Below are 13,471 nucleotides of genomic sequence, written 5' to 3'. Positions count from 1 at the left end.
ATTCCTCCAAATTTATAGAAAAATATGTCGAAACTGCAAATGTGGCCAGGAAGAACACGATGTCCTCACAAGCAACGAGGAAGATCGAAAAGTGGGGAAGCTCTTTGAAGATACAAAATACACGACCCTTATTGCAAAGCTGAAAACTGATGGAATTCCCATGTATAAACGCAATGTAATGATACTAACTAATCCGGTGTCTGCCAAGAAGAATATATCCATCAATACTGTGACATATGAATGGGCTCCTCCTGTTCAGAATCAGACACTGGTAAGAAATGCAGAACTTACTTTCTGCTTAGTGATAACATTTTCCCTGGGTGTGGGTTTGTAGTATTTTTGTTTTTCTATTTTGGTGGTTGAGGGGAAGGCAGTGGGAATCCACACTAAGGGTCAACATTTATGGATCTTGTATAGGATCAAGTCCTTGTTTTTGATTTGATTGTATCTCTGATCCTTGTTTTATAGCTCTTAAAATTCTCAGTTGCTTCAAAACCTGATTCTCTCTTCCTCTTTCCCCCTCCACCTCTCAAATAAGTGTGCTGGTATTCAGCCTGCCCCACCTATGTCTTCATACAGATCTCAGTATGTTATAGTTTACTGCACACTGTCCATCTGTGAGGTTTTTACTTTGGAAGTGGTGGGGAAGAGGCCATGTTCTTGTCTAATAGTTAGGATTGAACGTTGAATTAGGCATATGCCTTTAGTAATGGCACTTAAGAGAATTAACAAATCTCCAAATCTGTCCTTGCTAGAAGGACTGAAAGAAATGGGATGTACTGTTTTAAAAAAAAAATACAATTTATGTCATTGTTTAAAGTAAAGGGAAACACTCAATGCTGCACGTTTCTGTTACTGTATATGGTAAGAACGAGCTCAGTGTTGACATCTAAAAGAAAAGCTCCCTTCAGTTTGTTAGCAGCTCAACCAGATGAGACACTTGGATAGCCTTTTGAGGATTTTTATTTTACTTTTTAACGTGAATTGTTGACTTTATGTACTGGAGTGCAATCTGATCCGTAGCTGGAGATTCTCTCTTTATGGCCTGCTTCTAACTATGATAGGATGCAGTATCTTTTTTCAGTGACTTGCTTAAAATTACATATGCTAAACCCTTCAGTACTTAACATTCATTTACAGATTGTATTTTTAGTTTTGTACTTGCTTTCCTGAAACTATCTTCCTCTTTTGCTACAGTTATTTGTAACCAGTCTGTGCCCTGAGCAAGCTGCCTAATGCTTTTTGGTTCAGTTTCTCCATCTGTAAAATACTTAGCTACTTTACATACATGTTGACAATGTTTTCAGAGTGCTATATAAATATTAAGCATTGTTGGAGACCACTTAAAGGAGTAAATACTATTTTTTTTTTAATGTAGTAATAGGCTTGGAATCAAGCATGTCTTTCATGTTGGGCAGAAATCAGGTAATCTATTGCATTCATCTTGATCTACTAAAATTTGGGAGCTTAATGTTTATATAGAAGATTTTGCTAATGGTTAATTTGACTGTTGCTGGTTTTAGCCACGTGTTTAAAAAGCTAGATTCCATAACTGAAGTGGTATCTGATATCTAATTCTTCCTGGTTTAGGCTAGACAGTATATGCAGATGCTTCCAAAGGAGAAACAGCCTGTGGCTGGCTCAGAAGGTGCTCAGTACAGGAAGAAACAGTTGGCTAAGCAGCTGCCTGCTCATGATCAGGATCCTTCAAAATGCCATGAGTTATCTCCTAATGAGGTGAAGCAGATGGAACAGTTTGTGAAGAAATACAAGAATGAGGCACTTGGTGTGGGAGATGTCAAGTTCCCTAGTGAGGTGGAAGCTAAAGCCACTGACAAGAATACTGCAAATAATGGTGACAGAAGCACCTCAGCAGCTGTAGGAGCAATGGAGGACAAGTCATCAGGTCAAAAAGGATCCCAGTATGTAAGTATAAAGATAGCAGCAGGTAATAGCAAAGGCTACAGGTAGACTGCTGTCAGATACCATTCAAACTACTATTTTAGCCTACTGAGCTTGTACGGTGGAGGTATTTGAAATATCCTTTAATTGAAATGCATGACTCTTGGCAGTATTAAATAAAGTATACCGCAAATACCTCTAAGCTTCCTAACTACGTAGACTATTATACCTTATTCTCATAAATAATATAACAGTGTGGTTCATAATGAGGTGATCATGGATGAGAATTGTATTCTTTCTTTATGCTATAAACTAATCTCCTAAGGGAAAGGAATGTTCTTAGTAGTCTGTGTTCTCTCTCTCTCTCTCTTCTTCCCCCCCACCCCCCTCTTGCTGGGAAGTGAAGATTTTCTGAGGTAACTTAACTTGCTGATTTTTACCTAGAACTAAAAGACCAAAATATTATATATCCCTAATAAAGTAAGTTTCCTCACCAGTCAGACTGTATAATTAATTGATATTTTGACTAGTCAGATTTTCATGTTGAGAACTACATTTTCTTTCTCTAGTATGGTCTTCAGTTCTATGCAGTGTTGAAGGGAAGACATTAATTCCCAGTATTGGTAGTAAATTTTTATTGTCTCAGCAAGGATCTGAATAAAATATCTTAGTTGACAGTTCCACAAAAATGAAGCAAATAAATATACTCTTGTGTTTTTATATTCTTATACAAGTATGTTTTAACCATACTTGCTTTGTTAGGATTAGAGATTGCAAACTCCTGCTGTGTATATCTCTGATACCTGTGTATAAAGAAGTGCAGTTTAACTGAGGGTTAGACTGAACCACAGGTGACTTGTTACCAGAATTTAGGACTTTACCATTTACTTTTTACTTATTGCCCCTCCTACCATTGCTATTGGAGTTCAAAGAGCAGATAGTGAAATTACAGGAACTCATATTATTCACCTGCTTTAGAGTTCATTCTCTGTAAGTGTATCATAAGAGTTATTCCTACATAGGACTAGATTCTGTAGCATTTTGTCTAGTGTATTCAAAGCTTTTAAACTAAATGTGAACTGATGCAGTTAAGGAACTCTATCTGACCATCTCTGCAATCCTTATTCAACTGCTGCAGCAAACTAGATATTGGTAACTACTTTTTGAAATAAATAACAAGACTGCCATTGCAATAATGGTTGCTATTACTGCATGTTAAAAATAACGTGCCCATGTGTAGCAACTCACCTCTTGACAGGCCCTGGTGAAATTAAGCTATAATACAACAAGATACGTCATGCAGTCAGAACCACATTCTTGTGATACTGCAGCAGCAATATCTTTCGTGTTACAAAATAAACTCTCTAATATTTTCTTAGAAGCACCCCCTTGTGCAAAGTGTGATACCTTGCAACACACCCTAATGATAAACTGCTCTGGATTACATTGGCTCGAGGGAAACATAGCTCAAAACCCCCTGTGGAGGAGCATTTACAGAAAATGGCCTGCTGGCAGTTCTCTCCCATTTAAATCTCCTAGGAGTGTGTAAGCTAAAGCACCTCAGTGTAGCATGGTCTGCCCTGGTAAGAAGGGGTCAGATAGTGACATTGTGACCCATATATATTTGTGTTTCCAAACTGAATTTAAGGGGGGGTGGTTGGGACTCTCCCAATACCTTGATAAAACCTAATCTTTACCTGTATCAGGGCACACTCAAATACCTATTTTCATTAAAATGAACTTTTTGTTTTGCTATAAATAAGAAGTCTGATAGAGCAGGGAGATTAGATAGTCAGGATTCAGTGAATCAAACTTTATCTGTTTGGTGCAGGAAAAAATCTTGTGTGAACAATGCCCCTCTTTGTCCCACAAGGGCTAGTGGGTTGTTGGGGAGGTGGAGTACATGGAGATCCTACTCTGGCTCAAATTGAAACTAATTGGAGCCAGTGGGAAGTTTTCCTATGGGAGCAGAAGCAGGCCTGAAGTAAGGATATGAGCCAAAAGAATATTTATTACTTCTAGTGCTTTCCTCTTCAGCAGTTTCACTGCCCCATTTTGTTATTTGGACTCTCCCTTTCATGTACGCTTCCTGGAGATTTTATTTGAAAGGAGTGAAAAGCAGAGTAGAATATTTTATTGACTTCAGTTTTGGGGGAAAAATGAAAGGAGCCAATCAGACTAGAGGGATTGCAGCAGCTAGTCAGTGGAGAGTTTCATATTCACAGTATAGCTATTGGAGGGAGGAAAAGAGGCACACCGTGAAACAAAACCAATCAGAACAGACAAGCGCGTAAGTGATAAATAAACGGTATAGCGTACACCATCTCTAATGTCCAACTGGCGGACAAAACCACTTCAGTAGAGAATATAAATATTAGTAAAACAATATGCCTAGACTTCTTGGCACCTATTTGTAGTATGATTGTGTTTATACTTTTCTCTTCCTTCCCCCTGCCCAAAGATAGATAATTGGAGAACAGCCATGAGTGGCTCAGCAGCACAGGAGTGTAGGCTTAACACACAGATTTCTGAAATCAGAACAATATGTGCCTTCTATGTTTGGCAGATACAGCCACTATTTTATAATCTCTTCTCAATACTTAAAAGTACATGGCCTTATTCTTATTTCATGTGATCCAATTTTACTCCAGCAACTGTTGGTTTCACTAGTTATTCCTCATTCTCACAAAGAGTTGGTCCATAGAATACTAGATTAGCTAATGGGATAATGGTCACTCGCTTTTTGGGTGCTGTTCTTAATTCTGCATAGATTCCAAGGCCAGAAGGGACCACTGTTACCATTTAGTCTAACCTCCTGTATGACACAGCTCTCTGAACTCCTGTAGTAATATGTACTAATTTACTTTCATACTGTTCCATGAGCCATGTGAAATTTTCTGGTGGTCTCAGTCCAGTTCTAGTGGATAAATATACACATTGCAAAAACCACCACCCAGTGAATTAGCTTTTCTTCTTGTATTATTGCTTAATTAAACCTATTGTTTGACCTGGGATCAAACTTTCTAACCTTGACCTTGGGAGTAACTCCACCTCTTTAATTTTAGGCTGGGAAGTTAGGATTTACTGAAATACAAATTTGTGGGATTTTTTTATAGATATATTTTATATATCCTCATTTTATATCTAACTTAATTTGGATGGCTTCATTGTAGTCCTGCTACCGCTGCAAATTAAACATGAAAGAAGGCGATCCAGCCGTTTATGCTGAGCGTGCTGGATATGACAAACTGTGGCACCCCGCTTGCTTTGTCTGCTGCACCTGTAGTGAACTTCTGGTGGACATGATCTACTTCTGGAAGAATGGAAACCTATATTGTGGAAGACACTACTGTGACAGTGAGAAACCCCGATGTGCTGGATGTGATGAGGTAGGGAAAGCCCTCAGTCCCCTTCCCGTGTTCATATTTATAATATAGGTTGTTGGTTTTTTTACTGCAAACCAGTCTTTCCTTCTGAAAATAATTGAATATTAACAAAACAGTCCTATACAAAGGGACGAATGATACATTTTAATCACAAGTTAAATGAGAGATGACATATATGTGGAATACAATGCAGTTAGCTTGGTCTTGCTTAAGTCTTTCTTGCTAAGGACGCTAGGTGGAGTGCCTTGCTAAATTATACAAATATCTTAGTGCAAAATGCAGAGAGCAGACTGATTAATGCCATTGGAATCTACTGCATTAACAGAGTCAATAGAGGGTCTCTGAAACAAAGCCAAGCAAATATAATTTTAAATGTGCATGGAACAGACACTTAAATGTGCAGGAACAATCTGGATTCAGAAACAGTGGATTCAAATGACCAATTTTTGGAAAACTGGCAACATGCCTTGTTAGTGGTATAAAGTTTCCTAGACAGAAATACTGTTCAGATCATACATTTGTGGTGTTTTTCCCCCATAGCTGATATTCAGCAATGAATATACCCAGGCAGAGGGTCAAAACTGGCACCTGAAACACTTTTGCTGCTTTGATTGTGACTGCGTCTTGGCTGGGGAAATCTATGTCATGGTAAATGACAAGCCTGTCTGCAAACCATGCTACGTGAAGAACCATGCTGTGGTAAGATACTTGAAGTTATCTTGATTTGTAAGAAATGAGAATGACTACAATAACTTCTGATGGTACAGTGTACAATCACATTCTCATCCATACGATCTAAGGTATGAATTGTTTCAGGTTGGGTCAAAGTCCATCAGTTGTCTTCTATTTTCACTTGATACTGAAATAATTTTCTAATTTGTATATATAGAAGCAGTTTAAAAGAATGCAATCTGTTAACCTACTAGACAACTTACAGAGCATTTAGTATGTAAACTTGAGCCAAGACTTCCTAGACACTGAAAGATTTGAAAATGGGCTAGTGATGATTTTGTGCGTGAGGTAATATATCTTTTAATGGACCAGCTTCTTTTGGTGAGGGACAAAAGCTTTCAAGCTTACAAAGAGCTCTTCTTCAGATCTGGGAAATGTATTTAGCTTTGACACTCTGAGTACATTTCCCAGATCTGAAGAAGAGCTCTTTGTAAGCTCAGAAGCTTGTCTCTTTCACCAACAGAAGTTGGTTCAGTAAAAGATATTACCTCCACCACCTTGTCTCTCTAATATCCTGGGACCAACACCACTACAACAACTCTGTATATAATGACGACTTGTGAAACTTAGTAGGCTAGCAGGATGGTTTTAAGATATAGGAGACATTAAGTCATTTTGCTAACATAAACCATGGCTACTACCATTTTCACACTTTCACACTGTCAGTTTCATCACCACACCATCAGTGGTTTTTTCAATCTCAGATGTCATCATTACCTTTCAAGTATTACTGATTACACATAAAGTAATAGTGCAGATCATCATGAAGTAGGAAGTGAGTTCCCCAGCAGGTCAGATTGCCTAGGCAGCCCTGCTTTGCCTTCTCTTCTGAGGCTATAAACAGCATAATTGCCCACAGTTAAGTTACTGCACCGCCCTTTCTAAGCAAGCACATTTATTCTTAAGGTGAAAGAACCTACACACATGCTAATAAGCTTACCAGCATTCACTCCAATTCCAACAAGGAGTCTAGCAGATGAACCGTCCTTAAATCCCATACAAGGGATGTTCTGTGGTCACAAGTTCATAACACCTTTTTGCTCTGACCAAGAATGTTCATGAATCTAAAGCCTGGTCTACACTAGGCGTTTAAACCGGTTTTAGGAGCGTAAAACCGATTTAACGCCACACCCGTCCACACTGAGAGGCCCTTTATATCGGTATAAAGGGCTCTTTAAACCGGTTTCTGTACTCCTCCCTAACGAGAGGAGTAGCGCTAATATCGGTATTACCATATCGGATTAGGGTTAGTGTGGCCGCAGATCGACGGTATTGGCCTCCGGGCGGTATCCCACAGTGCACCACTGACCGCTCTGGACAGCAATCTGAACTCGGATGCAGTGGCCAGGTAGACAGGAAAAGCCCCGCGAACTTTTGAATATTTCCTGTTTGCCCAGCGTGCAGCTCCGATCACCACGGGTGGTGATGCAGCTCCGATCACCACGGGTGGTGATGCAGTTAAAAATCAAAATAAAGAAAGAGCTCCCGCATGGACCATGCGGATGTGATTGCTGTAAGGGCAGGCAAATCTGTTCTGTCAGCGCTCCGTTACAGAAGACGAAATTCAAAATCATTTTTTAAAAATCTCCAGACAGACTCCATAGCAGGGACTCAGCGCACTGCTGCGTGACAAGCGTAACGGAAAGCCAAAGAATCAAATGGACGCTCATGGACTGGAGGACTCAAGCTATCCCACAGTTCCTGCAGTCTCCGAAAAGTATTTGCATTCTTGGCTGAGCTCCAAATGCTTCTAGGGTCAAACACAGTGTCGGCGGTGGGTCAGGGCATAGCTCGGCAATCTACGCACACACCCCCCCCACCCCCAGAAGTGAAAGGGAAAACAATCCTCTCTTGACTCTTTTACATGTCACCCTATCTTTACTGAATGCTGCAGATAGATGCGATGCTGCAGCACTCAATGCCAATATCCTTGCTCCCCCCCCCCCGCCATGGGTGGCTGATGGTACAAAATGACTGGTCCCCGTCCTCATCATCAGCCTATTGGCACATGGGGCAGTGCAAAAGGACTGGTAACCATGACGACTAGCATCGGTAAGGTCAATCAAGGGCTCCTGGTCCTAATTTTTCCTGGTAGATGGTACAGTATGGCTGGTAACCATCGTCATCATAGCAACAGGGGGTTGAGCTCCATCAGCCCCCACCCTTCATGTGTAAAGAAAAGATTCAATTGCCCCTGGACTAACAGAGGGATGCTGGGCTCCTCTCCTCCACACTCCTTACTGTCCTGTCTGGACTATCATAGCAGCTGGAGGCTGCCTTCCACTCATTTCTCACTAACAAGTCACCGTGTCTTATTCCTGCATTCTTTATTACTGCATCACACAAGTGGGGGTACAATGCTGTGGTAGCCCCGAAAGGCTGGGGGAAGAACGGAATCAACAGGTGGGGTTGTTGCAGGAGCACCCCCTGTGAATAGCATACAGCTCATAATTTCTGTGGGATCTGACACAGAGGAGCTGTGCTCTCTGGTTCTATGATACAGTGGTTCTCTAGTACACTTGCCCATATTGTAGGCAGGACTGATTCTATTTTTAGATACCAAAAAGGAGGGATTGACTCAGGGAGTCATTCCCAATTTTGGCTTAAGGGGCACTTATGACAGCGGCAAATGGTACAGTGCAAAAGGACTGGTAACCATGATCATCTTATTACCAATTTATGGTATGGTAGATGGTACAGTATGGCTAGTAACCATCTCTGCTGTCATGCAAAAGCATGCTTCTGTATAGCGCTGCTGAATCGCCTCTGTGAGCAGCATCTAGTACACATACGGCGATAGTCACAAAAGGCAAAACAGGCTCCATGATTGCCATGCTATGGCATCTGCCAGGGCAATCCAGGGGAAAAAAGGCACGAAATGCTTGTCTGCCGTTGCTTTCCCAGAGGAAGGAGTGACTGACGACATTTACCCAGAACCACCCGTGACAATGATTTTTGCCCCATCAGGCACTGGGATCTCAACCCGGAAATTCCAAGGGGTGGGGGAGGCTGCGGGAACTATGGGATAGCTACGGAATAGCTACCCACAGTGCAACGCTCCAGAAATCGACGCTAGCCTCGGACCGTGGACGCACACTACCGATTTAATGTGTTTAGTGTGGCCGCGCGCACTCGATTTTATTCAATCTGTTTTGCAAAACTGGTTTATGAAAATTCGGAATAATCCCGTAGTGTAGATGTACCCTAAGTCACTTCTTTATACAGTTTGGGACTCTGATTTGTCCTCGTGTAACAGGTGATCAGCTGACAAAGGCCCCCTCAGGGCAGGGTTGCCAAAGGTTGAGCTTTTGTATAACTGGAGAGGGTACATTGTTTCAAACAGTCCTCTGATGTTCCTAACACTTTCCAGGGTTTACATTAGTCAGGTCTACCCCCACGGACCTTACATACAATCCCACAATAATACAAACACATTTGCATTTGTAATACAATGAACTCCTAAGATACTTATTGAATTAAGTTTAAGGTTTGTCCAGAAAACTGCAGGATGTTGCCATATCTGTCACAACAGGAGCTACTGACCGTACTGGATTGTGTTACAGAAATCAGTGGGTAAAAAATGCAAGTAATTGCAGATGTCAGTGATGGTGCGAGGTAACTTCCCCTACACTGGCTATGCAATTCATCAGGTCTCTGTGCTGTGTTGTCAGTGGCAAGCTGTTCCAATAATGACAATGACCCTGGAGGTGGCATTTAATATGGTGCTGTGTACAACATATAGCACAATGAGGACTTGTCCTGGTTGGCCCCTCAAGTCACCATCGCTATATAAATGTTTAAGTTTAGGCTCTGTTGCAATGGGTTCTTCGAATTTTTTTTTTTTTAATTTTTAAACACTAATGCTTGCTCGTTCGCTTATTTTTAAACATGTACGCTGACTACTTGAAACCATCTGATAGCCGAGTTAGGCTTTAAAGCTTCCTTTTGGCCTAGAAGAGTTCTTATAGTATTTATTCCCTTTTATGTCATTCCCAGCCAGTAATTCCTATTGCCTTCCATGAGTTCTATCTTTTCCTCAAATTGGAGAGAGACTGTGTTTATGATTTGATTGCTGTTTTCACTCATCAGGTCTGCCAAGGCTGCCATAATGCTATCGATCCAGAAGTTCAGCGTGTAACCTACAACAACTTCAACTGGCATGCCACAACAGAGTGCTTCCTGTGTTCCTGTTGTAGCAAGAGTCTAATTGGCCAGAAATTCATGCCGATAGAAGGAATGGTCTTCTGCTCAGTAGAATGTAAGAAAAAAATGATGTCTTAAGAGGGGGAATATGTACATGAAACTAAGTATCCCCATGTTTCAAAGTCATTGCATTTCTACTGTAAAATGCAATAGCTGAGCATTTAAAAATTGGCATATTCCCAAAGACTCTGAATGAATAACCAAGAAACTTGCTCTGTAACTTACTTTCTTTAACTATGAGTAATACTTTGTGAAAGTTTCATATTTCTCTATTCTTTATGGTATTGCTTTTGAGCACTTAATACTAACTTTTTCATATCCCAGATATGTAAAATATGATGTGAGCTACATACCTTAAGAGCTGTCTTCACCAAGAAGACTTTCCTTTATCCTTCCTTCTCTTGTAAAATGTAGGATAGAAAACAAGCTTAGAACTAACAGAGCATATTTCCTGGGTGTGGTGCTTTATGTGAGTGATTCATACAGGTTCCTCACTCCAGTTAGGGCAGTACATTAATTTTAACGGTTTTAAAAGCATTCCTGCTTTCATCAAGCACTTTGCTAAAGCCACACATTTTGTCTAAAACAAAAATGCACCCAGATTTATAGAACAACTCAATAAAAGCGGAATGCAATGTATCACCTAATCTTCTTAATTTACTCTCCCTGAAAACAACTTAACTTTTTAGTAGGTGTACATGAAAACTAAAGAAAACTGTTGTCAAGCTGAAATATATGAGTGAGGATTCATTCTTCTAGTTGAACAAGATTAGGCCAGTCTGATTTTTGAGCATATCCTTTCTCCTCTTCTATAAAAAATTTTAAACTGGCTTTTCCAGTATTTGTGAATGCCCTTTTCCTAACTTGTACAGTTTATCAAGGGGCATGGCACAGAATAACACCTATTTTATTCTGAGAATCTGACATTCTACGAAAGGTGAAGGACTTTACATTTTGAGTGATCTGAATTTTTATCCAGAGGTTAGTGGCATATGTTGTAAATTCTTAGCAGCAGCAGAAACAAATGGATAGTTTTCTCACAAGACCCTTTCAGGATTTGAACAAAAACTTTACAGCTGCATACTAACTTTACTTACTCTAGAACTCAAAATGGATTAAATATTGTGATTATTTTGGGGAGAGATCTGATGGGGGGGGCTGAAATTTACATTTGTTTACTTTCTAAGAATAAGTTCTATGCTGAAATGTCTTAATCTGTGTAATACAGGTGTCAAACATGAATGAAAGAGATGTTGGTCTTGTAAAGAACTATGCAAATTTTCAAATTCATCTCTTTAAGAATTACATGTCATGTATGTACCTTAATGCTCACAAATAAAAAAGCTTTGCTCAACTTAAGTTGCATAATTTTTATTCCACTCTTTTAATTGCTGTAATTATGCCTTTACTGCAGCAGGGGGAGTTAATGTCAAGAACAAAAAATAGTCTTTGGGTAACAATTCTAAGCTTCACACTGTTCTGAAGACAATACTTGTTCCTGTTGTCTTTTTATGCACTTTAGAATACGGAAGGGAAAGGTCTGTTCAAACCATGTATTGATCATGATCTTGATATGAATGTATACAACTTTGTTCAAATACCACTAGTTCCAATTTTGTATCAAAGGTCTTGTGTTTAAGGCACAGGACTGGGAGCCCTGAGAACTGTGATTTCTCTCAGCTTGTCTGCTGAGTGAGAATGATATGCTAGAACAGCACAAAAGAATTGAGGCCTTTGTAAAGTGCTTTGAGAGCCTGTGAGTGTGCTTCAAAATACCACAGTTGGAATTACATGAACAATAACCAATTTAGTATTACAGTCTAGCACAGGGGTTCTCAAACTGGGGGTTGGAACCCCGCAGGGGGTCGCGAGGTTATTACATGGGGGGTCGTGAGCTGCCACCCCAAACCCTGATTTGCCTCCAGCATTTATAATGGTGTTAAATATATAAACGTGTTTTTAATTTATAAGGGAGGGTTGCACTCAGAGACTTGCTCTGTGAAAGTGGTCACCAGCACAAAAGTTTGAGAAACACTGGTCTAGCAGGACCACAAACATAGGTTCCCTGGACCCTTTATTTTGGAAAATTGTACAACCTTCTCCTTGGGCTTGAGACATCCTAACAGCCCAAGAGGACATACCTAAAGTGCATGTCTCTGAACCTGTACCACCATGGACTGTGATCTTGCAAGCTAAACAGGTTCAGGCTGTGTCACTAGCTAGATGAGAGACATCCAAGGAAAACAAATGTGCCATAGGAAGTGGTGAGGGTGATTCCCATGAACAACTCTTGGAATTAGTACTGAACCAAAGACCTGTCATGCTGGTGGAGGCGCCATCTGTTGGATGAGAATAAAACAAGGTCCCAATCGCTTTTAAAGATGTAACTGCTGCTTTTTTGCAAGTGTTGGGTGAATCTGCCATGATGTCTGACCAAATTCCATTCTAGTAATAGTATGTGATCTCCCTAAATGATTCTTTAATTGGCCAAGATGTTCACTTTCTGTCCTTCAACTGTCATGTGATTTTGCTGTTCCCAGGGCAATGACAACATTCAGATATCCCAGAGGAGCTGGTTGTAGTGATGATTAAGTGATAGTTTCACACCTTGAGGTTTATAGATGACACTGGGGGGGGAGGGTTAGACAAAACTGCCAAACTGAGGCAATGCACGTTCATTTTCTCAATGAGTGACTGATTGACAGTTGTTAATGAAACTTGTCAAGCTGAAGCCCAGTGTTTTGTTGTAACGAGCTCACTTTCTCAAGCACACCAGCCTGGCTGTCTTCTCTAGCTAGACCTGGCCTAGATGTTTGTGCCTTCGTTGCCTCTCAGCTGGACTACAGCAATTCGATATACCTGGGCATGAAACTTCCAGCACTTAGGAAACTCCAACTAGTAGAAAATATTGCAGTTCATCCTCTCAGCAGCACAGGCTACCATGAGCACATCACACCTGTCCCCCCCACACTTTGCACTGGCTTCCGATAGACTTTTCAAATCAAGTTCAAGGTCTTGGTTCTTATCTTCAAGGCACTCCGTCTAGACTCCTGGGTCTAGGATACCGAAAACACTGTCTAAAGCTCTGGGACGAAGACCATGGTCAACAGCTTCACTCAGCCACAGTGGAACTCTCAACCATAAGAGCCAAGTTTGTCTGTGCAGGAGCTAGAACCTTCTTGGGAGTGGTCTGAGACTGGAACGAACTCCCCCAGAACTTAAGGGCATCTCAAATCTTGCCACTTTCT

At 40.7% G+C, this 13,471-nt stretch overlaps 1 protein-coding gene across 3 annotated transcripts in view; it reads left to right on the top strand.

Annotated features, from left to right (window-relative positions):
* TES (testin LIM domain protein) overlaps window positions 1–11,577 on the top strand; it is a 48,202-nt gene extending 36,625 nt beyond the window's left edge. For all 3 annotated transcript variants that reach the window (XM_044996914.1, XM_044996923.1, XM_044996905.1), the window contains exons 3-7: window positions 19–271; window positions 1,591–1,926; window positions 5,076–5,291; window positions 5,829–5,987; window positions 10,110–11,577. In XM_044996914.1, coding sequence (XP_044852849.1) covers window positions 19–271; window positions 1,591–1,926; window positions 5,076–5,291; window positions 5,829–5,987; window positions 10,110–10,301 — 1,156 coding nt within the window. In that variant the 3' untranslated portion in view covers window positions 10,302–11,577. The remainder of the gene's footprint in view (window positions 1–18; window positions 272–1,590; window positions 1,927–5,075; window positions 5,292–5,828; window positions 5,988–10,109) is intronic.
* Window positions 11,578–13,471: the final 1,894 nt, after the last annotated feature.

Source organism: Mauremys mutica, chromosome 1 (genome assembly GCF_020497125.1).
Source record: "Mauremys mutica isolate MM-2020 ecotype Southern chromosome 1, ASM2049712v1, whole genome shotgun sequence".
Lineage (NCBI taxonomy): Eukaryota > Metazoa > Chordata > Testudines > Geoemydidae > Mauremys > Mauremys mutica.
The sequence above is the reverse complement of the archived record's forward strand: the minus strand, read 5'-3'. Positions and strand labels throughout refer to the sequence as shown.